Here is a 26,754-nt window from a genome sequence, read left to right on the forward strand (position 1 = left end):
TGAATAAAAGGATTAGAGGAAGTTTAAGAACTTAACAATGCTTGTTTATGATTTCTCATGATATATAAGCCACTATATGATGTTGGTTTAAAGTTTCCATGCTTTAGGTTGCTTAAAAACCTAGATTCATGACATTAGGGTTTCGGCCAAGTAAGAATAAAAGGATTAGAGGAAGTTTAAGAACTTAACAATGCTTGTTTATGATTTCTCATGATATGTAACCCACTATATGATGTTGGTTTAAAGTTTTCATGCTTTAGGTTGCTTAAAAACCTAGATTCATGACATTAGGGTTTTGGCCAAGTAAGAATAAAAGGATTAGAGGAAGTTTAAGAACTTAACAATGCTTGTTTATGATTTCTCATGATATGTAACCCACTATATGATGTTGGTTTAAAGTTTTCATGCTTTAGGTTGCTTAAAAACCTAGATTCATGACATTAGGGTTTTGGCCAAGTAAGAATAAAAGGATTAGAGGAAGTTTAAGAACTTAACAATGCTTGTTTATGATTTCTCATGATATGTAACCCACTATATGATGTTGGTTTAAAGTTTCCATGCTTTAGGTTGCTTAAAAACCTAGATTCATGACATTAGGGTTTCGACCAAGTAAGAATAAAAGGATTAGAGGAAGTTAAAGAACTTAACAATGCTTGTTGATGATTTCTCATGATATGTAGCCCACTATATGATGTTGGCTTAAAGTTTCCATGCTTTAGGTTGCTTAAAAACCTAGAAACATGCTTATAGGTTTCGGCCAAGGCTTGAACATTAGGGTTAGAACCTTAATTATGCTTACTAAGAACCTCATTTGCTATGCTATGTATGTTGTAAGAATTTCATGATTTAAGTTGTTAAAAGAAGCTAGAATTATGCCTACATGTTTCGGCCAAGATAAGTAATTAGGTTAAGGAGCTACCTAGGGTTTTCCAAATGCTCTCACATGTTATGTTAAGTATTATGAGAACTTAGGATAGTTATTCCATGTTTTTATGTTGCTTGGAAACCTAGGATTCATGCTTATATGTTTCGGCCAAATGATGATTTAGGGTTTGTAGGAAGTGCAAAACCCCAACCTTGTATGATAAAGACTCTTTATGATATGATATGAATTCTATGTCACCATGTTACTAGATATGTGCACTTATACCATCATGCTATGCTATGCTATGCTATATGATATGTGCACTTATGTCATCATGTTATGTTTTCTCTATGATATACCATATGCTATGTGCATGTTATGCCATCAAGTTATGCTTATGCAAGGCTTATGTATGATGAAAAACCTAAGAGATGCTTCCCTTAAGTTGGGATTAAGAGCACTCTTCATGATATGACAAGAACAAGATATGTCATGTGATGACAAAAAACATGATATGCTATGATATGATAAGAAACATGTATGCTATTTTACTTTTGTATGGCTTGTACCGGGGATGAGCTCCTAAGTTGCCCTTAAGTCGATGGTCAATGAAACGGGCCTAGTAAGGGATGGACTCTTAAGTGCCCCTAGGTCGATGGTTAAGGAAACGGGCCTAGTTCCTAGTAGGTTCAAGATTAGCTACCTTGGATCTATTTAGGGTGCGTGCAAATTCATATATGTGGTACAAAGTCGGGTCCTCATGTTAAGATTATGTTTAAGTACTTATATGATATATATGTTTTAAAAAGGACATCTTACATATACTCATTTCATGCTATATGATACATGTTTTCAAAAGAACATCTTGCATACACTTATTTCATGTCCTATGATTCTCTTTATGCTTCAGAAAGATGCATCTTTTAAGATATGTCTATGATGCCTAGATGAACATGCTACTACCTTACGCTTATGCTCTCACATGTTATGTTATGATTTCACTAAATGTGTATGACACTACTTTATGTTAGCATGTAAATGTTCAATCTAGATGTTGGATAAATGAATATGTCACTACTATATGTCTCATTTATGATTCATGATTTTTGTGAGTAGGAAAGGATCTTACTAAGCCTATGTGCTTATAGTTCAGTTTTCCTTGTACTGCAGAGAAGGGAAAAGAATGACTAAACTAAAGGGAGCAGCAAGAAGGGAAAAGATGTGTATGGAGGTGGCATGGTGGATGAAGATCTGTTATGTGTGTCAAAAATTTTATGTCTCAATTTATGCATGTGAACTATTCTATGTTTTCTACCTTAGGTTTTTGATGATATCTACAATAGAATAACTTGAATTTGTTTGGATACTTATGTTCCCTCTTGTTCCATGTTTAGTATGCTCCATGCCCTAGTAAAAATATCTTGTGTCATGTTCAAGTAGTAGGTGCCAAATCAAGTTATATGCATGAATGCTAGTATGTTCACATGATATGTCTAAAAGATTAGCATGTTAGCATGTTCAATATGTTACATTATTATATTGTTCACATGTCATGTTCAGTTAATATGCATATGAAGAAATTAAATCAAATGTGTCTTCCGCTGCCATGACTTCATATGTATATGTATGTATGTATGTTCAAATAACCTCGTCCCTTCCTAAGTAGTAGAAGGGCGGGCGTTACACAACCTGCCGCTTGTGCTACCCTCATTGATTGCACATCACCGGACATTATTTCGCACGTCGCTCGAGGGTATGGCTCGAGAGGAAAGACCCCAACTATTTTCTTTTGGAAATGCGCTAGTACGAGATTTACACAAGGGGAAAGCCTCAATGGTCAGCAGCTCCCCTGAGCGGATCAGCATGTCGTTCTCCCACGAAATATTGGAAGACAAGTTGCCAAACCACTTCCAACCACTGACGATCAAAGAGTATGGGGGGGCAAAGGACCCAGAAGACCACCTCCTCAAGTTTAAAAATATCGCCATCCTTCGCCAATACATGAATGGTGTGAAGTGTCGAGTGTTCCTTACTACACTCTCAGGCTCAGCACAAAGGAGGTTCAACTGGCTCTCGACCGAATCCATATGCTGCTTCATGGATTTCCGCAAAACTTTCCTTCATCACTTTGTTAGTAGCAGTCGGTACCATAAAACTACCTTGAGCTTATTTTTGCTCAAGCAGGTGCCCAAGGAGACGCTCAGAGCCTACATTAAAAAGTTCAACCAGGTAGTCATGGATGTCCCCTCAGCCACCCTTAAGATTCTGGTGAGCACCTTTTCTCAAGGGCTCGCTGATAGTGAGTTTTTTTGCTCTCTAATAAACAAGCCCCCAAGGAACTTCGATCACCTATTTGATTGAGCGACAAAGTACATTAATGTCGAAGAGTTGCAGTCCGCCCAAAAAAAAAGAGGTCACCACGCCTGCTCCAGTATCAGGGTCGAGCAATGCCTCTGCTTCTTCCTCATACAAGACTCCAAAAGGGTCCTCAACCTCATCATCAAGAGTCACGGCCTCAAGCGGTACAACACGTAGAGGCCAAGCTGTGGAAATTCCCCGAGCCCCCTAGATGGGCTCCACTAAAGTTCTACACATACCACCGATCGAAGATGCATAACATTCAAGATTGTTATCATTACAATCCAAAGAAACACCTGGGGGCTAATCAAGGGTTTCGTTAGCGCTCGCCATCTCCTAACCATCAACACTATCAATGGTCGAATGGCCTGCCCCAAAGAGAATACTAGGGCGTCGAGTGGTGCCAAGCGATGCTAAAGAATGCCCCAACAGCAGGATCGGGCCTCGGCATTCGCTCGGAGGCAACAAGAGTATCTTATTGGTGCAATATCCCTCAGGTCAAGGCTGACCTGGTTGACCAAGCTTGAGTCTTGGTTTGGGTTTCGATGTTTGACAATGCAGTTGTTCATTTGGGGAGATTGTTTGGTGCAATTCCCCTCTGATCAAGGTCTGATCAGGTTGGTTGAAGAAGAGTCAAGTAGCTCAAGGTTGACCGGATACTTGACTGGGAAGTCCTAACTGGGATGTTAGGCAGTAAGGAAATCCTGGTGAGTGAAGCCAAGTGAAAGACCTGGTGAGTGAAGCCAGGCAGATGAGAAAATCCTGGTGAGTGAAGCCAGGTGAAAGTCCTAGTGAGTGAAGCTAGGCAGTTGGAAGTCCTGGTGAGTGAAGTCAGGCAGATGAGAAAATCCTGGTGAGTGAAGCCAGGTGAAAGTCCTAGTGAGTGAAGCTAGGCAGTTGGAAGTCCTGGTGAGTGAAGCCAGGCACGGGGAAAATCCAGATGGATCAAGGATGATCGGACATCTGGTGTTGGGAAGTCCAAGTGGGTCAAAGGGATTGACCAGACACTTGGCGAGAGAGTCCTAGCTGGTCAAGGGTGACCGGATGGTAGGTTTTATGTACCAACTTGTCATGGTTGACTGGATGTTGATTTAGGGGGCTTTGGACTTGCTTTTGGGCAAAAATCAAGATCTGTATTGATCAGTGGATTGATCCAGCAGATCTGGATTGATCCAGCAGATCTGGATCGATCAACCGATCGATTGGATCATGCCCAATCGATCAGCTGATCGATCGGGTGAGTCCCCGCGAACAGAACCTCTTTGGATCGATCCGTGGATCGATCCAGAGGTCCCAATCGATCAGTGGATCGATTGGGAGCTGCTGTTTGTGCGCGATAAGCCCTGGATCGATCAGTCGATCGATCCAGGCTATTCCAGAGAGCACAGAGGCGCTCTGGATCGATCGGTTGATCGATCCAAAGCCTCCCCGATCGATTGGGAGCATTCCAATCGATCGGGATCCGACCGTTGGCGCAGATAAAGGCAGCAGGCGTGTGTCTTCTTCGACAGAACTCACGGATACTTCTTCCCATCTTCACCAGTGACTCCACAGATCTCCACAGGGTTCTCACCGCCAGTTCTTGAAGGTTCTTGGAGTTCTTCCAAGTCAAGAGGCGGCGCTACAGCAAGAGGAAGAAAGCTAGGGTTAGGGTTTTCTTGTACTCATTGTAAGCTTTGTGCTTGTATTTTGTATCCTTTCCCTTGTTTCTTGTAGTGTGAATTTGTAGGGCTTCTCCGCCTTTGGTAGTTATCATAAAGGAGTGTTTTTCATAGTGGAGGGTGCGTGGGTAGGTGTGGATCCTTGGACTAGTCACCTCTTGTGAGGTGGATACCAAGTAAACCAACCTTGTTAGCGTTGTATGCTTTTGTTTCTTTGTATTTCCGCTGCATATCTCTGAAGAAACGAGCAATGCCGACGACGAGCACGCGCCGAGCTATTCACTCCCCCTCTAGCTACTTTTCGGTGCTAACAAGTGGTATCAGAGTGATGCCGCTCTTCACCGGAATCATCGCCGGAAGGGGCAAACAAAACAAGCAAGCTAGAGGGTGAAGAAGTTGAAGAAATTTTACAAGTCGAAGACATCATCAAAAGGCTCAACTTCAAGATGCAATTCCAAGATAGACTTGGATTTGACACAAGGGTGGCTCCACCGTACACATCCACAAGCTTCGATTCTTAGAGATCAAGAATCGAAAATTTCTTGATGATGGAGATAGAGCAATGGTTTGCTCTCATGGAAGGATTTGAAGCTCCAACAAACTCCAAAGGCAAGACTCTCAAGAAAAGCAAATGGAGTCAAGAGCAAGTTCAAAGGAGAAAGGCAAACGATAAAGTGACCAAGATTTTGGTCAACTTATTGCCAAGCAATATTTTGGCTCAAGTTGGAGAATTCAAGGATGCCAAGGAGCTTTGGAGCAAGTTGGCATCAATTCATGAGATCCCCTCCACTGTACCGAATCAAGAGGAATCCAAAGAGGGCGACTCATTGGAGCAAGATCAAGAGGAGGACTTTGAAGTTGAGAGATGCTCAACTTCCGAAGAAGAAGTTCAAGAAGAAGCTTCATCTTCGAGGGAATGCAATGAAGGGAACAAGAAGGGAGCATACTCCTTGTTCCATGTACAAGATGATGAAGCCTCCACCTCTAGAATTGAGGGGGAGCAATCTTTGGTGACACCGGATCAAGAAGAAGGAGAAGCTTCTACATCCGGGTCAAAAGAAGAAGAGGATGATGAAGCTTCCACCTCCACAAGTCAAGCAAAATCAAATGGAGGAGTATCATCTTCGGATCAAGAGGAAGCTTCTACCTCCGGATCAAAAGGAGAAGATGTCACCCCTGCAAGCAAAGGTATAACAATTTCAATTAATAATAAAAACCATATTATATGCTTTGAATGTAGGGAAAAAGGGCATTACAAAAGTAATTGCCCTAAATTGGCCAAGAAGAAGGGCCAAGTGGCACAAAAGAGCAAGGAGAAGCCCAAGGAGACCATCCCCGGAACAAAGAAGAGCAAGGAGCACATTGTGTGCTTCTTGTGCAATCAAAAGGGGCATTACCGAAGTTAATCCCCTAAGGGGAAGAAGAAGGTGGTCAAGGCTCTTGGAGGAAGCTCAATTCAAGGGGGAGCCTCCAAGATAAAAAGAAAGGTAACTTTTATTGAGCCTACCCCTTTAAATTATGGTAAAGAGCATGCTAGCACTAACCTATATCATTTTAATGCTATTTACCATGAAAATAGGAGGCATGATAAAGTTAAAGAAAATCATGTAGCATTTCATGCTAAAACCACTACACCTAGGGCTAAGAATGTAGATAAAAATCTAGGCAAGAACACTAAGGTCAATAACTATAAGCCTAGAAATAAAAATGTTCAAGGATTAAATAGAAAACCTAATGTTGGACCCCGTGGTAGTTTTGATGTGATCAACCAAGTTGGTTAGGTCCTGCTGTGTTTGATCCCTGTGTCTGAGTGTGCAGAAGCTTAGGAGCACAGGAAGTCGAGCGGAAGACACAGTTAGCGAGAAGGACGACACGGGAAGGGAGCCGACGGGCTCGGTGCTTCCGAAGGACGAGAGAGCTGCGGAAGAGTACTCCGGTGGGCGTGAAGAGCGTGCGCGGCGTTCGAGGGACGTTAAGTCGGACGGAAGGCTGCTCGAGGAGAAGGCCGGGAATTGGGTTCGGGTGAGCCCTATTCCGGTTGGCCACAATCACCCAAAAGAACAGAGCATCAGAAGCTGAAGAAACCAAGCTGAAAAATGGAGCTGCCAGCTTGGAGGCACCTCCATCATGAAGGCGCCTTCAACCTTGTTGAAGGCGCCTTCAACAGGTCTGTTTTGACCCTTTGCGCTGCGGATAAAGTTTTATCCACTGACCGAACTGGAGGCGCCTTGGACCCTCGGGATAAAATTTCCAGGAGCTATAAAAAGGCCCCTGGAGCTAGGAATTCAATAACAACTCAAGCAATCAACTGTGTAGTGTTTCCTAGCAATAGTTCTGAGCTTCCAAAGTGTAAAAGGCTTCTCCACCTTCAGAGAAGGAGAATTTTTCTACTGCGCTTTTTCTACTACCCTGGATTAACAACCTTCTTTGTTGTAACCAGATTAAAATCCTGATCTTCTCTGTATTTCTTTATTTAGTTTTTATTGCTTTATTAATTTATCACTATTGCACTAATTGAGTTGAAAGTACGAGGAGGGTATAGTTTAATTTTTGTTTTCAGCAATTCGCCCCCCTCTTGCCGGCCTCCGCTGCACCAACACCTAAATCTAGGGATTTATGGGAAAAAAATCAAGTCTTGAGGTCAAGACTTCATAAAATGGAAAAGACCCTAAAAATAATGGAAAATATCCTAAAAAGACAAAATGAGCAAAACCTAGGTTTAGGAGTACTACAAGGGTCATCCAAGGGCCATAGAGGTTTGGGATACAAACCTAAAATCAAAAAGGATGTACCTACTTACCATAGGATTCCATATAGCTATGGAACCAACCCTAAGTCTAGAGGTCAAGTCAAGGATACAAGGGAAGTTATCTCTAGAAGTATTTTTGCAACGACAAACGTGACTAAGACCTCTAAGAAGGCTAAGAAAGTCACTAACAAGGTCACAAGGAAAGCAATCCTTAGGGTTGACTTAGAAAAAGTGACCAAGGCTTCTAAGAAGCCAAACAAGGTCACTAGGAAGGTATCTAGGGAAGTTATCCCTAGTGAATACCTAGAGCATCCAAGGAGCACCAATAGGTTTTGGGTTCCTAGGAGCATCTTCTCTACCCCATAGATGGGTTAGAGAGTGTCAACTCTAAGAAGAAGGGTAGTATAACCCAACTTTGAAGAAATTGACACTCAAGGAGCATTTTCAAGGCTATTATCAACTTTTGAAAATGAAATGGATTTATGATTTACTCCTTGAAAGAGTAAAATGTGCCACATTTGAGAAGTTTTGGTTTTATTTTAAAATGGCACATATTGGAAAATCACAAGACCTACCAAGTTGGGATTTTGGTATGTTCTTAGAAAATTAAAGGCAATTTGAGCCTTAATTTAAAGTGCTACTCTTGTGGAAAAATGAAATATGCCAACATTTGAGGAATCAGCTTAATTTCAATTGGCATAAATTACTCGAGAGAATTAGAAATGCCCATTTAGGTTTTGGCACTCTCTTGAAGCACTTTGTGTTGGTGCAACCTTAGGTCAAGGTTGACCTGGTTGACCCGACTCGAGGTGACTTGACTCGAGTTGTATTTTGATGTTTGACTTGGGAAGATTGTCGATGCAACCTTAGGTCAAGGTTGACCTAGTTGAGTTGCATGTTGATGTTTGACACTCGTGAGAGAGTTCTATTCTTGATATGGGACAAGAATAGATGTTTGGGAGGTTGTTGTTGCAACCGTAGGTCAAGGTTGACCTGGTTGACCTGATTTGGGAAAAGTCCAAGCAGGGATCTTAGCACTGGAAAAGTCCAAGTATGGAGACTTGGCACTGGAAAAGTCCAAGTATGGAGACTTGGCACTGGAAAAGTCCAAGTATGGAGACTTGGCACTGAAAAAGTCCAAGCAGGGAGCTTGGCACGCGAAAAGTCCAAGTATGGAGACTTGGCACGGGAAAAGTCCAAGTATGGAGACTTGGCACGGGAAAAGTCCAAGTATGGAGACTTGGCACGGAGAAGTCCTGGTGAGTGAAGCCAGGCAGTAAGAAAGTCCTAACTGGGATGTTAGGCAGTGTGGAAATCCTGGTGAGTGAAGCCAGGTGAAAGTCCTGGTGAGTGAAGCCAGGCAAGGGAAAATCCAGATGGATCAGGGATGATCGGACTTCTGGTGTTGGAAAGTCCAAGTAGGTCAAGGGAGTGATCGGATACTTGGCACGAAGTGGAAAATCCAGATGGATCAGGGATGATCGGACATCTGGTGTGGAAAAGTCTAAGTGGGTCAAAGGGATTGACTGGACACTTAGCGGGGAGTGCTAGCAGGTCAAGGGAGTGACCAGATGCTAGGCATAATGTAGATTGACCGGATGTTGGTTTGGACTTGGTTTGGGCGAAAACCATGAGCTGGATCGATCTGGTGATCGATCCAGTGATACCGCGAATATTCTGATCGGTCTGGTGACCGATCAGTAACACATCAGTAGCATACTGTGTGATAACTGATCGGTCTGGTGACCGATCAGGAGTCGATCAGAAGCCGAACAGGAGCGAGGCGCACTGGGGACCGATCAGCACAAAGCCTGATCGGTCCCCAGACCGATCAGGAAGTTCCCTGATCGGTCTGTGGACCGATCAGGAAGTTCCCTGATCGGTCCATGGACTGATCAGGGACGGAACAGAAGCGAAGGCTTCTTCCCTGATCGGTCCACAGACCGATCAGGGTTCTAGCCGTTGCGACGCAACGGCTAGTTTCTTCGCTGTTTCTCCTTCACAGGTATAAAGGATCGAGGGCATCTTCTGTGTTTGGGACTTCCTACTTTTCCTCTCTTCTGCTGAAGAATTGTGGGCTGCGATAAGAGCTCTGTTGAGTTCCTTCCGAAAGCTTCGCGTGAGCTTCCCCGACTGGAACAGCTGCTGCTGTTAGGGTTTTTGAAGCTGCTGCTTCATCTGGACTCCAGTCGACGAGAAAGCAAGATTGGTAGAGTGCTTGTGTATTCTTATTGTATTTCTTGCTTATTCTTTGTACTTGTACTCCTGTTTGCTGTTGCAAATAAGTGTGGCGAGGTTTCTCCACCCAGAAGGAGTTTTTATTAGCCGGTTTTCTGGGGACTCATCCACCGACGGATTGATTGGGTTCGTCCACCTTACGGACACGCCGAGGAGTAGGAGCATCATCTCCGAACCTCGTACATAGCTGTGTTAAGGTTTGATATTCTTCCTTTCGTTTCTAGTTTATTTTTCCGCTGCGCTAACGAATTGTAGGAAGAAACGAGCGATTTGGGGCGGCTATTCACACCCCCCCCTCTCTAGCCGTACGAACGATCCTAACACTTTGGGCAATCTAGGGTTTAAGTTTTAGGATTAGCTAAGATTAAGGATACTTAGATAGTAATCTAGGTATTTTATTTATGCTAGACTTTGCCATGATTGTTTGCTCATTATATGTCATGACATCATATTTTATTTTTGCACTCATGCCTTATCATGAAAATACAAAAATACCATGTCATGCCATACATACATCATGTAGTTATAAGAAAATTTTCTTTTGAAAATTATTTCTTTTTGATGTATGTCATAAAATTATCATGCATTATGCTTATTTCCTTAAAATTAAGGACAAATGACATTTATCAACAAGTCAACAAGTGACATCCTAGGTGGATGTTCAATATCCACAAAATGTCTAGATAGATATGCATGATCCCTAGATTAGGGCAAAACCAAATTTTACATCTCACAAAGACCTATAAGATGACTTGTATGTGTTTTGTGCACAATATATACAAGTGAGATGTTAGGATGATGAACAAAACTCAACATGTTGATTTAGTGCATTTCTTTGAGTTTTAAGTTCATCAAAACACATAGTTATGTGTTTTCCCATCATTGGGAAAGCTAATGTACAAGTCATGTGCATTAAGCCCAAAGAACATGATGGGATATTGGTTTTGAAAAGGTGTTTAAAATGATTTTGGAAAACCTTGGTGAAGGCTATCTTTTGATAGTAATCACCATTGAATGGTTAGACACAAACTTGAAGGAAACACTAAAGTTTATGCAAGCTTTCTAGTTTGTGTCAATCTTGGAAAATATGAAGTATTTTCTTATAAAATTATTTTTCCATGATAATATATGCCCTAAATAATGTCTACACAAATTTTCACAATTTTTGGATTTTTGTAGATTTTTCTAGGGGTTTCTGAAGTTGACTGAAATGGAATTTTAGCAACTATCAGAACTCCAATCGATCAGTGGATCGATTGGAGTGTCTGAATCTATCAGCGAATCGATTGAGAAGGCATTTCTCACGAGCAGAAGCTCGCTGGATCGATCAGCCGATCGATCCAAGAAGACTGAATCGATCAGTGGATCGATTCAGCAGGGTTCAATCGATTAGAACCCAACTCCAATCGATCGAAGATGCTGATTTTGACTGGGAAAGCTTATTTTCAGCATTTTGAACCTATTTTAGTCTAGGTAACCATTCCTAACCCCTCAAAATATATTTGTATACATAAAAAGGGTGTTTTCATGTTGAAAACAAGGATGGATTGGTTAAGGGAGACTAAATAGAAGTTTAGGTTGAGGTTTGCTTTAAATTTTGAACTTTTGAAGCTCAAAACTTCTTAATTTGGGTTTCCTAAAGGTTTAGGGATTCCAGGTCATTGTTGGTGCAATGACAGAAGTTACCACCATGTCTTTAGGGGAAGGGACTCTTTAAAGACATGAAAATTATTTTTCATGAACCTTGGAAGGTGGTTAACCTTCTTTTCAGACCATGCTCAAGGTTGAGCATTTGAACTTTAATGGGGAGTGGATATCCTCATTGTTCAAGTGATTTAAGTTAAAAATGCTCAAGGATGGACGTTTGACTACATTAATGGGAGAATGTAGAGTTAAGGATAATGAAGGGCATGAGACTTTCATTATCGTGTTGATCACAACGAGTGAAGTTGTGAACAACGATGAGCAACTCTTCAGGGGGAGAGTTTTCAACAAGTGAATTTGTTGATGTGTGCCCAAAGATGGGGCATTTGTTGATGTGTGTCAATAGGGGGAGAATGAAGGGTTTAACTTATGTCTTCATTACCTAGTGACATGAAGGAGATTGAGGCTATGAGATTAGCCTAACTTAAATGTGTTATTGTCAAACATCAAAAGGGGGAGATTGTTGGTGCAATATCCCTCAGGTCAAGGCTGACCTGGTTGACCAAGCTTGAGTCTTGGTTTGGGTTTCGATGTTTGACAATGCAGTTGTTCATTTGGGGAGATTGTTTGGTGCAATTCCCCTCTGATCAAGATCTGTCAGGTTGGTTGAAGAAGAGTCAAGTAACTCAAGGTTGACCGGATACTTGACTGGGAAGTCCTAACTGGGATGTTAGGCAGTAAGGAAATCCTGGTGAGTGAAGCCAAGTGAAAGACCTGGTGAGTGAAGCCAGGCAGATGAGAAAATCCTGGTGAGTGAAGCCAGGTGAAAGTCCTAGTGAGTGAAGCTAGGCAGTTGGAAGTCCTGGTGAGTGAAGCAAGGCAGGTGAGAAAATCCTGGTGAGTGAAGCCAGGTGAAAGTCCTAGTGAGTGAAGCTAGGCAGTTGGAAGTCCTGGTGAGTGAAGCCAGGCACGGGGAAAATCCAGATGGATCAAGGCTGATCGGACATCTGGTGTTGGGAAGTCCAAGTGGATCAAAGGGATTGACCAGACACTTGGTGAGAGAGTCCTAGCTGGTCAAGGGTGACCGGATGCTAGGTTTTATGTACCAACAAGTCATGGTTGACTGAATGTTGGTTTAGGGGGCTTTGGACTTGCTTTTGGGCAAAAACCAAGATCTGGATTGATCAGTGGATTGATCCTGCAGATCTGGATTGATCAGCGGATTGATCCAGCAGATCTGGATCGATCAGCCGATCGATTGGATCATGCCCAATCGATCAGTTGATCGATCGGGTGAGTCCCCGCGAACAGAACCTTTTTGGATCGATCCGTGGATCGATCCAGAGGTCCCAATCAATCAGTGGATCGATTGGGAACTGCTGTTTGTGCGCGATAAGCCCTAGATCGATCAGTCGATCGATCCAGGCTATTCCAGAGAGCACAGAGGCGCTCTGGATCGATCGGTTGATCGATCCAAAGCCTCCCCGATCGATTGGGAGCATTCCAATCGATCGGGATCCGACCGTTGGCGCAGATAAAGGCAGCAGGCGCGCGTCTTCTTCAACAGAACTCACGGATACTTCTTCCCATCTTCACAAGTGACTCCACAGGGTTCTCACCGCCAGTTCTTGAAGGTTCTTGGAGTTCTTCCAAGTCAAGAGGCGGCGCTACAGCAAGAGGAAGAAAGCTAGGGTTAGGGTTTTCTTGTACTCATTGTAAGCTTTGTGCTTGTATTTTGTATCCTTTCCCTTGTTTCTTGTAGTGTGAACTTGTAGGGCTTCTCCGCCTTTGGTAGTTACCATAAAGGAGTATTTTTCATAGTGGAGGGTGCGTGAGTAGGTGTGGATCCTTGGACTAGTCACCTCTTGTGAGGTGGATACCAAGTAAACCAACCTTGTTAGCGTTGTATGCTTTTGTTTCTTTGTATTTCCGCTGCATATCTCTGAAGAAACGAGCAATGCCGACGACGAGCACACGCCGAGCTATTCACCCCCCCCCTCTAGCTACTTTTCGGTCCTAACATATCTCTCGACACGGCAAGAGGAAAACAACAATAATACCGTCCAGGGGGACATTGGCATGATCATAGGAGGTCCGACCAATAGAGATTTCAATCAGGCGAGGAAGTCGTACTCTCGCTAACTGGAGATCCACGCAATTGGCTACAACCAGGAGCAGACACAGGGGCTTGAAATAAGGTTCGGACCTAAGGATTTGGAAGGGTGAAATTGCTCCATGATGTTACTTTAATAATTAAGGTTGTTATAGCTAATTATTGTTGGTGCAGTTGGTAGGAGGACTTAGTGGACAGCTAGCTGAAATCTAGTAGGATCTACGGACCTGACAATTGGTAGGAGGACTTAGTGGACCATAAGGAAGTCAAACAATTCTACATGATAAGTAAGGTAAATCGCTGGAGGAGAGTGTTCCCGTGAGGACGAGTCCGAATTAGGTGTTGGATCGATACGCATGTGAGAGGGGGGGAGTGAATTACGTGATTTTTGAAAATATTGTTTTATCATTTTGAAATTAAAGTATACGCAGTGGAAAACTATAAAGAACAACACAAGGAAACACAGGCGGTTTTACTTGGTTCGGAGCCTTCGGTGACTCCTACTCTAAGACTCAGGTCTCGCGGACCTATCGATGGGTAATCCACTAAAAATCTTTTCCGGTACCTCCGGAAGAGAGAATCAAGTATAAAGAAGATCAGAGAAGTGCAACATACTGTACTTCCCGTTTGCAAAATTCAAGTATAAAAAAAAAATTGTTACCGAAACTCAGGGATTGAAGTAGTATGGTTCGGAGCTTTCGATAACTCCTACTCTAAAAATTTCTTCCTTGATTCTCACTCTAATGTTCTGTTGACTTATTTTCTATGGGTGCATAGAGGAAGGAGTCTCTTCGCCTCGATTCACGTCTTCTCCTAATCAATAGTATCGCTATCTATTCAGTACATAATCTCTTCTAATTTCAGACCGAATTAATTATTATTAATGAAATCTTTTCTTCTTCTCATTTTATACGCATATTTATCTTAATTTTATTCTAATTTTAATTATTTTTTAATATTTTTATTTTATTATCCTGCCATTTTGTATATTCATTCACGCACCCACGCAACTTAATAACGGCATCTTTACAACTAATTTCATTTTTTTAATCAAAGTCATAACTCAGCAATTATCTAAAACAATATACTCTTGAAAATAATACTAAAACAATATTTTATTTCAGAATTCAAACTTCAAATTGTACTCTTATCAGTTGATCTCTCCAGAAGTCGAAAAAGATGGGAAAGTGAAGATATGATGCTCTCATTCATCATCTATAGATTTCGCTTTGACTTGTAATATAATTAATGTTAGTATCGAGTTAGGAAAGAAATTTTCGATATTGGTCCTCCAACGCTTAAGTCAGTCATCGGCGATGAAACATAAAACGGAGTACAAATAGTGAATATCGCATATCTCCATCGATGCTTGGACCCCCCCTTTATATAGAGCTCCCGTAGTGTGTGTGCATGCTTCCCAAGATGAGCACACTTCTCAAAAATTTTTCCTGAAAATACTTGTTAGTAAAATGCTCCTGACATAGTATCTTAATAGACTGAGCATATCTTTGAAGTGACAGTGGAAGCTTCCACTGTACGATCTTCTGATCGTCAATGTCCGATGTCAGCGGCACTAACTCCCAGAAGGATATCGATGGATACAGAGAGAGTATGTTGGTAGGCCGAGTGGCCAACCCGCTCGTCCGGAGCTTCACAGTTCCTGTGCCCCGTCTGCTCGACCGGGGCTCGACTATGTTTAGTCCGCTCGGTGACAGTAATTTCGCTATTCATGTGTCTCGTTCGCTCAATCGGAATTCCACTGTGCTTATGTCATGTTCGCTCGATCAAAGTTTTGCTCTGCCAATGTCGAGTCTTGCTGCATGGCTGAGCGGGATAGCCACTCGGCCCGGTTTCTGCACATCGTCTTCCTCGTCCGACGTTCGATACTCCATTGAGTCAATCATTTGACACCTCCCCGTGTCGAAAGCGGATTCGGACCGGGACCTTCTTTCCACGGTTAGGATATTCTCGTCCAACCGACCGATACTATCTATGTATTGATCATCTTAATTTTGATTTCTATCGTGATAATTATCCTTCACGGGATGGACTCCTCCTCATTACGGCATCTCAGTTAATTTAATATTATCTAATAAGGGGAAAAAAAAAAGGTTCTACAATGAAGCCAATGCAAAGAATATTAGTCTCGTGTGGATTTGACAGCAAACGGCAACAATAAATGAATAATCAAAATTGGCCAATTAGGTTCAATGGATGGAGCCACCTGACAGCTGCCTAAACCGACCAATTCAGTGGGGCTTCTCGGCCCACTCTGGTCGACTCGTTCGAATCGACTTGTTAACTCACAACTACATAGCTAGCCTACCCAACCGGCTCCGTGGTTCGGTTCGAGTTAACACTGTTACTAGTAAAACGTAGTATAAATATGGACTGGAGTCCTCGAGGAAGCAATATAATGCATTGTGCATGTTTGAATGAGCTGCTCGTGCTGCCATCCTTCACCACCAAGTTCTGGTAGGAGCTATAGGTTTGTGTTGCTTCGATGGTGAATGAGAGTGCAGTGGTGGCGGTGCTGGCCATGGCAGCTCTGCTGCTGTTGCTGTTGCTGTTGCCGCTGGTGCTGCCTCCTCTCCCTCCACCTCCTCCCTTCCTTCTCCTGCTCCCTGTGGCCATGGTGCTCCTCCTCGCGTTCCTCGCCTTCCTTCCCAACTCACCCACTGATCCGCATCACCTACACTACTGATGAAGAACAATGATCCGATCCGATCTCTGAACAATGCGATCCATTATGTCTCTTTTCTCTCTCCCTTGTTCAACAGATGAAGAACTCCTGTTGAGTGCTGCTTTTGGATATGTCGTTAATGATAAAAAAAAAGCAAGTGGAGTCTAGCGTCGGTAGTTGAAGTACCGGGATTTCGAATGCACCTGTGAGAATATACAGTTGATTAGCCTGAGACCACTGAAATGTCTTTGGATCGATTTCACCATGGCCGCTTCTACTGATATGATATGAACAGTCTCACCATGTCCCAACCATTGTTAATCGATGACGTTTTAGTTTTATCGAGTGTGATTATTTAGTCTCTTTTGTTTGTCCTTTGATCGAGAGAGACGTGCATTTTTAATCAACCTCGATGTGTAACATCAAACTAGAATATTTCTGATGGAGTAAATAACCGAAACAAATGGGACGCGTTTAGGACAACAAGCAGATATCGTATTGTTTCATACTTTCACGTGCCAAACGAAGTGATGAAATAATTAATTATTCCAGGAGAAAAAGTACGAGGCACAGGGGACGTTGATTTGTCTCGTGGCCATTTTCCCTCTTCCAATCAAATCGATCCATCATCCATCCCGTGAGAGCTGCCCCACGTTCTGTCGCTGTGAAAGCCGCACCCACCACTCGCATTACTTAATGCACGGACAGCGACTCTGGCGACGACGACGACGACGACGACGACGACCCCACTTGGTCGCGCTACGATTCTCGTGTCTTTTTTGACTGAGACAAATATGCATACACTTGGCGTGCGCCTCCGATTCGTCCAGCGCTAGCTGGCGCGATCTCGAGCTCGAATCTGGATTCGTGCAGCGCCGGTTCCGTCGTCGTCGTGGTGGGCGTTTGATTGGCCACATCGCCGGGTGTCAAAACGCCCTTCGATCGCACGGCGCGTCTCGGGCGGAGAAAGGACAGCCGGCGTCGGTGTGGAGGGGAGGTTCAGGTGGTCGCGATGCGCCGAGGCGTTGCCACGGTCCCATCGCGTTCGATCTTGCTGAGCCGCTCCTTGATGGTCGAGTCGAACAGCCGCGAGGTCGGGTTCTCGGCGTAGCAGACGTAGTAGCACGCCACGCACGCGTGCGGGAGCGCCATGCCGATCCGAGTCTGCGAGGAAGAGATTAACCGATTAGGGTATGGGATAAGGCCGGCCATCTCGAGTGAGCGATGCGAGACGAGACGAGACTCGACGGAGAGTGGAGAACTGATTTACCATGAGATAGCCGACGAAGAAGGCGAGCAGGGAGACGGTGGCCGTGTAGTGCTTATGGGACGAGAAGGTCCACGACGCGGCGAAGATGAGCGAGAGGGCACCGCTGGTCACTCCGGTCAGAAAGCAGACAGCGCTGGTGATATCCGAGTCGACGAGCTCTTCCATCTTGTTCCGCTCGAATAGCCCCCAAGTGCTCATCGACGCTTGCACAAACCCCTTTCCGTATGCAGCAATCTGTGAACATCCTCATCAAGATCGCATTTTTTATTCAATTTGAACAACAAATTAGTAGCGAGAGGGTGTAAATGGAATCGATCGGTTACATGGACGAAGGCCCAGCTGTTCCCGTAGCGGAAGATGGAGTGCATGACTCTGAGGCAGCAGTGAGCGCAGGAGAACAAGAACTCGTCCTCTCCCTCCAACAAGTTGAGGCCGCGAGCGATGATCCTGAGCGCCTCGATGGAGGGGACGAAGAGTGAGCCGAGGCAGGCGCTGCCGAGATTGATGGTGGTGGCGCGCTGGAAGCTGAACTGGGTGTTCGTCTGCATTCCCCGAAGGTAGTACAGGGCGATCACTCGGCTTACCGTCAAATTGGCCACATTGCGCATCACTTCGGCCGTCCAAGCCAGGCTCAGCACCAGCGCGAGGATGGTCAGTGGCGGGTAGTAGAAGTTGAGGGCTCCGATGACAGCAAAGCACCACACCGAGATCCAGAGGAACCCGACGCCCATCATAAGGTAGACCGGACCATTCAGGTCCGGGAATTTGGTCACCGGTCTCAGCGCCAGGCTGAAGATCTGCCCCGTGAAAGCGACGCGACGAGTGACCCAGCAGGTGTAGAGGCCGGCGCCGATTGAGAAGGCGATGAGTGCGACGCCGAGCCCGTCGGTGGCCGGGAGGGAGAAGCAGAGGAGGAGGATTCCGGCGGCCATGGTGGCGAAGAAGCTGGCCCAGAGGATGAAGTGGACCATTACGGTGGGATATAACCGCACCGCTTTCTGCCAGACGAAGGCGAGGACGATGCTGAGGACGGAGGCGCCCTCGATGGGCGGAAGCCAGAACTTGAGCACATGCCTCTCCTTTCGGGCCCTGGGGGAGCTGAAGTCGAGCAACCCCTGGACGCCCTTGTAGGAGAAGAAGCACATGGCGGCGCCGGCGACAAGGAGGTGGAAGACGAAGAGCAGCAGCGAAATCTGATTGGTGTACACCTTGGAGTTGAGCGAGCCGCGGCTGTCGACCTAATCTCCCACCATATTCAATTAGCTCGAATCGCACTCGCCCCCATTTAATAATAAACAACGATCTCACATCACAAGCATTACCTGATGGGGGGTTGGAGTGGGTTGGTAGCCGGCGGAGGCGGTGGCTGAAGTGGCGGCGGCGGGCGGGGCGACTTGGATGGGGGCCACCGGATGCGGCGTTTGCAACCTGGACACCCTCATCTCTCCCGGCGACGAGTCGACCACCACTTCCTTCTTCCGGTCTCCTCCATCCGATTTCGTTTCTCCGCCGAGCTTCTCTTCCTTTTCTGCAGCGGGTGGCTCCATCTCCTGCTGCAAACAGTCAAGCGGCGACCTTTCTATCTCAAATTGAAGGTGGGAAAAGCGGGGAAGCAGTCGATAGGGGGTGCAGGCACGAGGATTGTTGACAGTTGACACCGTGCGCCCCTCTCGTGTTCCTTTCCGGCGAGCGGAGGAGAGATGTTCGCGTCGGTTTCTTCTCTCTCTTTCTATCGGGATGGGGATTTGGGAAGTGGCCGTTGGTGGTGGAATGAATCGGCGTTCTCATTGCTGTCCCTCTCTTTCCTCGTCAGCGGTGTCAGGGAGTGTCGACGGTCAAGTTAACCCCGCCGTCACGCACGGTCGAAACATGGCGAAGAGATAGACGGACGGCTGAGATGGGCCTGTCGATGATCAAGTTAACCACGTCGTCACGCACGGAGGTGGACCCCGGACAGCGAAGCTTTTTTGGCAAGTAGGGACCGCTGCTTTCTTATCTCGTTATTTGTGGGCATGGGAGGAATTATTGCTAGTAATTTATTTCACCAACCAACGTCGTAAGCTTCCGGCACGCTCCCTGTCAATAATTGGCGGAGGTGGAGGTGGAACCTGACGAGGGCCAATTTTCTAACCCTATTAAATATTTTTTAAAAAACAATCAATAGCATAAGACGAGTTGTGAACAGATATATCGATTTAATAAACTTTACTTGAATGACTGATAATATTCGATGCCGATCCATGCTGCTCAGCCACATCTCTCCACGGATTCGAACCGGTAGAGATTTTAATTTTCTGCACTCAGACGGTTATTGGGCCCTACATCAACATGCATCACGCAGTGATCCCTCGAGATCAAGTCAGTATGAGACTGAGAAAACAGAAAAAAAGGAAGAGAATAAATGAAAGGCTTGGGCTCTTATAGAGAAAAGCTTACCTGCAATCATCATCATCCGCTCTTTTATACTCTTTTATACTGTTGAACTATGTTGGTAAAATCGATTGATCCTATAATCTAGAAGATCTAATTGATCCTGAATCATGCAAGATTATTTTTATAATAGAATCGGAATACTATCAATGAGATTATAGTAGAATCGGAAAGATCGAAGCAGCATACGATCAATAGAAGCTTTAATAAATTATAACTTTTGATTCAGATTAAATCATGATACTTATAATACAATAAAATAAAGTTTGTTCAGAAATCTATAATTAATTACAGGATGAAATCTATAACAATTCAGTTTTAGATTAAAAAATATCATTTAAATCTTTTGAGAAGTCCAGAAGATATTTAGTCTTTTTTATTATCTTTTAGATTATTTTATAATTTAAGTTATTTTCGTTAGAGTTAGAGTTTTGAGATTATTTAAATATCTATTTAGTTAGTTTTTATCAATAATATTTTATTATTTTGTTAGAGTTTTGAATTTTGAGTTTTGAAACCTATAAGACTAATATTATACTCTTACTTTTTGTTATATAAAAATATAAATATATTGAGTATTATTATGCTAGAAATAATATTGTAGTTAAATTACTAGCTAATTTAAATAAATAAATATACATCTAACATAAAATTAAAGGATTTTTGATAGGATTATATGATTCTACTATCCTGACTGATCTAATTATGACCATAAATTTATCTTGTCTAGGATCATGATTCTTCAAACTATTGTCCTCTCGGGGCGGTGCGATGGTTAAGGTATGGGGTGTTGCCACATGAGGTTTTGGGGTCGAAACTCGGTGTGACCGAGCATAACCTCCCCCATGTCTTGACCATTTGCACTAATGGCTAGTAGTCATCCGTGATTTACCTCCTCCGTGTTGACGGGGGCACTGGGGGCGAGCGAATCACCTTTTTTACCACATGATTCTTCAAACTCTTGCCATCATGATTCCTCAAACTATGCTGTCAAACTCTGATGTCCACCATGGATTCTTACGTACGGCTAGAAGCAAGGGGTCATGAAACCACATCCACTTGTGGGTGTTGGGAGCATGTGTCTGATAGAGTGTTAGAGATGTGGTGTTGATGTAGTACACCAAACATTGCGTGAAAGCCGTCATGAGTCATATTTGTCGTTGTCAATCTTGTTAGTGGCATATACTTACAATTTTATGACGGAGTTACAACTATTAGGAAAGAATGGTTAGACATTCAGATCGAAAGATGTCCGATTTGATCTAGATATTTTCCGACGAGAATGTTCTCGAATGTTTAATTTGCTACCTATAGGCTAACCAACTTAGGCAGACAGATTGACCGACCCTAAATAGATTTCGTCAAATACATCAGTGATGGTATATGGGTCTTGCCCTAATATAATCTGATTATAAGTAATTGAATCAGATCTATTGGACCGGATTTGTAGGCTGAAAAGGGAACTGATTCACCTAATATCAATATTAAAGACATAAGTTGCTAGAAGAAATTCATATATTTATTAACAGGTATAAATGGTAGCTCAGTGAACACCATTTAATCGACAAAAACAACGAATTATGTGTAGGGATGAAAGGGATTATTAATATTCAGACCTGAATATTTGATTAAATAATATATGATCAAGTAATGATATGGGTGTTGGTTAGTCCTAGGAAGATCGTACCGGTTCCACTGTACAAAAATTTTGTACAAGTGTCGAACCTTTCCTAAATAACCTATTGTGTTCTTTAGAAGTTAAATTAGGAATCGCAGACGGAACTTAACATCATTGATTCCAAATTTAACTTATCTATTATTAATGGTTTAGATTTGAATCGCAAGTGGAATTTAACACTATTGATTCAAATCCACCTACGTTATAAATTCCATTAAATATTAATTTCCAAAATTGGCTTACAGGTTAAACATGGCAAGACACAAGACCTTCTTAGATATGGGAGCAACCACCACTTTCTAGACAAAGCCTTTTAAAGAAAGATAATATTTAATTCCTTATATAACTCTAGGTTTAACAAAAAAGAACAATCGAATCACAAATTCGAAAAATAAAGAAAACACAAACATGAATTATAAATTTGAAAAACTAGATCTAATGCCTCTTGTGTTTGGAATTCATACAAAGAAAAATAACTAGCATGATGCGGAAAACAATTGCTAATTATACATTTTCTTTGCAAGCTAATGACCTCGAGATCTTCTGCCGTATTCCTCGCCTCGCCTCTTGGACGTCGTGTGAGCAACGATCCTCCAAGATGAACATCACCCAAAGCTTTCTTCTCCTTCTTCTAATATTCGGCCACCACTGACAAATAGCAAAAAAGAGCAAAGGGAAAGAGAGAAGGGAGAGGGTCGGCCACACCAAGAGGATCACCAAGCAAGAGAATAAGAATTGTTATCTCATGAGGCCTCCTCACCCCTTCTTTTATATTACTTGCCCAAGGCAAATAAGGGAAATTTTTTTACAAAAATTAAAATCTTCCTCTAGTTTTTTCTTTTCCCTTTTATTTTTCATTTTCTTTCCTCTTGATTGAATCAATCACCAATCATGGATTGATTGAGGTTTTAATTTGATTGACCGACCCCTTGCTTGGGCACCAAGCAAGGTGGTCGGCCACCTCATCAAGGATAAGAAAATATTTTATTATAAAATTTTACAAGAAGAAATCCTCTTATAAAATTTTGCAAGCTCTTTTTCCTAAAGTGAATGTTAAAAAGGAAAGCTTTTAAAAATTAAGACCATGTTTTAAAATTTAAAACTTCTCTTCAAAAATTTCCTTTTTTAACATGAATAGAAAATTTTAATTTTTAAAACTTCTCTTCCTTTTTTCTGAAACCATAATGATGGTTAAAAAGGAAAATTTTAAAACTTTTAAAACTCTCTATTAAACCATGTGACCTAATTCAAATAAGGAAAGTTTTTAAAATTAAAATCTCTCTTTTAAAACTTATAGTTTTCTTCAAAGAGAATATTTTAAAAAATTCAAAACACCTCTCCTATTTGAATTTATTATGGCCGACCCCTACTTGCTTGGTCACCAAGCAATAGGGCCGACCCCATAGAGAAGATGGTGGCCGACCATTGCTTGGTCACCAAGCAATGGGCCGGTCTCCTTTCTTGGACACCAAGAAGGGCTTTTAATGAGTAGTTTATAAGGCACTAATGAGGCTACGACAGAGACCTAGAGGAGAAATTAATTTTGATCTTCCGATGAGCTTGGGTATCCTGTGTTCGCCCCGAACACACAACTCAAGTTCATCAACAATAACTCATTCCACTAGAGAGTTATTGTTGCACTACCACACCAATCCCAAATTACATTTATGGGCTCCTTCTTACCATGAGTGTGTTAGTTTCCCTGTGTTTAAGATAACGAATGCCCACTAATTAAGTAAGTTACTAACAATTCACTTAATTAATATCAAGCTCCAAGAGTAGTACCATTCAACTTCATTGTCATGTCGGACTAAGTCCACCTGCAGGGTTTAACATGACAATCCTTATGAGTTCCTCTTGGGGACATTCTCAACCTAGATAACTAGGACACAGTTTCCTTCTATAATCAACAACACACACTATAAGTAATATCATTTCCCAATTTATCGGTCCTATTGATTTATCAAGCTAAATCTCACCCATTGATAAGTTAAAGAAATAGATACTAAATATATATGCTTGTTATTATATTAGGATTAAGAGTACACACTTCCATAATAACTAAGGTCTAGTTCTTTTATTAAGTCAGTATAAAAAGAACTTACCTAAAATGGTCATACTCAATACACTTAGAGTGTACTAGTGTAATTTATTAGTCAAGATAAACTAATACCTAATTACACTACAACTATACCAATGGTTTGTTCATTTCCATCTTAGTCGTGAGCAACTGTTTATAATTTATAAAGAGCTGATGATATGATCTTTTGTGTGTGACACCACACACCATGTTATCTACTTTATAAATTAATTGAACAACTATATTTAACAAATAAATATAGACATTTGACCAATGTGATTCTTTTATTTCAAAAATAAATGTTTACAAAAACTAGGCTTTTAGTATACACCCCAACAATGGGGTTCCACCAAAAATGGGTCAAAGTAGGGAAGACTAGCTGACGTGGAAGATAAAGTTAAGCGGAGTATTCAAGTCCGCCGAGCAAACTAGCTACGGCCGAGCAGACTAGCTACGGCCGAGTAGACCATGTGCTATCGAGCGGAATAGATACTGCAGAGCGGATGATACCTACTTGAGAGACAAGTAAACTGAGCTTGTCCCGGCCGGATAAATTGCTCTCCAACCATAAAGAAAGATAAGCAGCCACTAGCCTAGCTGACCAGGCACCACGCCTGGTTAGACGAAGATAATTGAGGACAGTCGGGAAGCTCTAAAAGGGATGAGCTAGCAAGCCTAATGATGCTACCGAGTGGGAGAAGCTCAACTGAGCGAACGCCGATCGACTGAGCACGAACTCGCCAAATATCTTATCATATCTTTTTGGGAGTTTGTGTCGCTGACAACAGGGCATGTCTAGCAAGTAAATAGTACTTTAGAAGCTTCCAGGTTGTCACGTCAGAGGATTGCATGGCTGCTTAAGGAATGGTGTAAGGGACACTTTTTGACTTGTCTCTTCCTAGGAAGATGTGCCTACGCCTTGAGATGCATGCATAAGTACCATGTTGACACTATAAAAGGGGGTTCTTAGTTACCGGAAAATGTATGTGCAACTTCATCTTCTACATCTACTTGCTACAACTCTCCATTTCTTGAGATCACCAGATACTGACTTGAGCGTCGGAGGACCAAGTTGGTAACCCCTTCCCAGTCCAGCATTGATGTTTTTATCTTGTAGAGCTACGTGGAGTCTTCGTCGTGTCAACTGCACAACCACATCCCCAGCTTGCCATCTTTGCTGGTTTTGAATAGGATCATATTTGGCGTCGTCTATGGGAAGCTTACCTGAATCTGAAATGTTGAGATGGAGGATGTTGGACGACTCACCATTGTGGCGTTGACACAAGAGGAGTTCGACATGTTGGTGTAAGCGCGAGTGGCGAAAATGTTGGAGCAGCTGCATGCAATAGCTGATCGCCAAGTAAATGAACCTGCGACATCGACGATTGGCCAACAAACAGATTATAGAGACAGAGCGGGAAACACCACCGCTCATTGGTCAAACAACAAGCCAATCGACACATTCAGAGACGCGCCGAATGTGCCAATCCCCTATCATTGGGCGTTGTTCTGCACCCCCTCTATTGGAATAAGGCTAAGCGGATAGGGCCCAAGGATCATCATCAGAGGAAGTGCCCGGTCAGGACGAGCGCAAGGGTAAATCCCTAAGGATCGATGATTCCTTCGAATGGATAAATAGATAATTCTCTTAGGAGATCCTAGACGACCAGCTACCTCGACACTACGCACTGTTAACCATCGAAGAATACATGGGGCAGCCGACCCTAAGAATCACCTCATCAAATTTGACAACATGGCCATGCTCCATCAATACTCTGACTGGGTTAAATGCCGAGTGTTTCTCACTACACTCTCCGAATCGACTCAAGGGTGGTTCAGGCGACTACGGATTGGCTCTATTTGTAACTTTAAAGACTTTCAAGTATCGTTCCTACAACACTTTACAAGCAGCCATCGTCATCAGAAGACAAACGTCAATCTGTTAGCAGTCAAGCAGGGGCTTAAGGAGGCGGCACTGCGGACCGACATCGCGAGATTTAACCAGGTAGCTATGGAAGTCCCTTTAGCCACGCCAGAGATCCTTATGAGTGCATTCTCACAAGAACTGTTGGAGGGCGAGTTCTTCCGCTCGCTCATTTGGAGGCCCCCTAAGGACTTCGGTCATCTTCTTAGACATGCAACTGAGTACATCAATGGTCGGGCTTAAAGCACTTAACAGTATAAATCTATATGTGCACTCGGCCGAATGAAATATCGGCCAAGCCTAAAGCACGTAGCCCCATAACTCTCCACGTACGCTTGCCCGGTTTACATACCGGTCGGGCTTAAAGCACTTAACATTATAAATCTATATGTGCACCCGGACGGATGAAATACCGGTCAAGCCTAAAGCACTTAGCCCTATAACTCTCCATGCGTGCCTATTCGATTTAGATACTGGTCTAGATTAAAACACTTAACATTATAAATCTATATATGCATCCGACCGGATGAAATACCAGCCAAGCCTAAAGCACTTAGCCCCATAACTCTCCACGTAGTATTCATGATCATAAAGCTCTATATGCGTCCGACTGGATAAAAGATTGGTCGGGCTTAAAGCACTCAACATCATAAAGCTTTATGTGCACCCGACCGAATGAGAGACTGGCCGGTCCTAAAGCAGTTAGCATCATAAATCTTTTTGTATACGTCCGACCCAAATCTTCCCATATCTATCCAAACAGATAAAAGGTCGGTCAGATTCGAGGTAGTTAACTTTATAAAGCTCTTCATGAATAGTTGGTCATAAGGCCAATCAAAATTAAGAAACTTAGTTGCATACTTATTGTTAAATGGATCTTCAGTGCACACAATTTATCGGAGGGTTACCTAAGCAGATTTCTAGCAGGCCTAACGTATCATATGAATTTCTGACTGGATTTATGACAACATTCAATACATAATAGAGAAGCTTAATGCAAAGATAAGCATAAGGACAACTAGCCTTGTTATCTAGTCGAGATTTATTCAGCAAACAGGCAT

At 42.9% G+C, this 26,754-nt stretch overlaps 1 protein-coding gene across 1 annotated transcript; it reads right to left on the bottom strand.

Moving 5' to 3' along the window:
• Nucleotides 1-16,839: 16,839 nt before the first annotated feature.
• LOC121979313 (CTL-like protein DDB_G0274487) lies at nucleotides 16,840-19,476 on the bottom strand. The gene is made up of 4 exons (XM_042531293.1): nucleotides 18,904-19,476; nucleotides 17,905-18,819; nucleotides 17,582-17,815; nucleotides 16,840-17,475 (listed from the first exon to the last, which is right to left on the bottom strand). Exons 1-4 carry the CDS (start codon nucleotides 19,126-19,128, stop codon nucleotides 17,311-17,313), a joined length of 1,539 nt encoding a protein of 512 aa, XP_042387227.1. The 5' UTR covers nucleotides 19,129-19,476; the 3' UTR covers nucleotides 16,840-17,310.
• Nucleotides 19,477-26,754: the final 7,278 nt, after the last annotated feature.

The sequence above is a fragment of the Zingiber officinale genome, chromosome 5A, assembly GCF_018446385.1.
Source record: "Zingiber officinale cultivar Zhangliang chromosome 5A, Zo_v1.1, whole genome shotgun sequence".
NCBI lineage: Eukaryota > Viridiplantae > Streptophyta > Magnoliopsida > Zingiberales > Zingiberaceae > Zingiber > Zingiber officinale.

Excerpts from the sequence above, each read along its gene's own strand:
- LOC121979313 (XM_042531293.1), bottom strand. The coding sequence starts at position 19,128 with ATGGAGCCACCCGCTGCAGAAAAGGAAGAGAAGCTCGGCGGAGAAACG. Across the intron at positions 18,820-18,903 it reads CCACTCCAACCCCCCATCAG|GTCGACAGCCGCGGCTCGCT; the intron begins GTAATGCTTGTG and ends GTGGGAGATTAG. Across the intron at positions 17,816-17,904 it reads ACAGCTGGGCCTTCGTCCAT|ATTGCTGCATACGGAAAGGG; the intron begins GTAACCGATCGA and ends GGATGTTCACAG.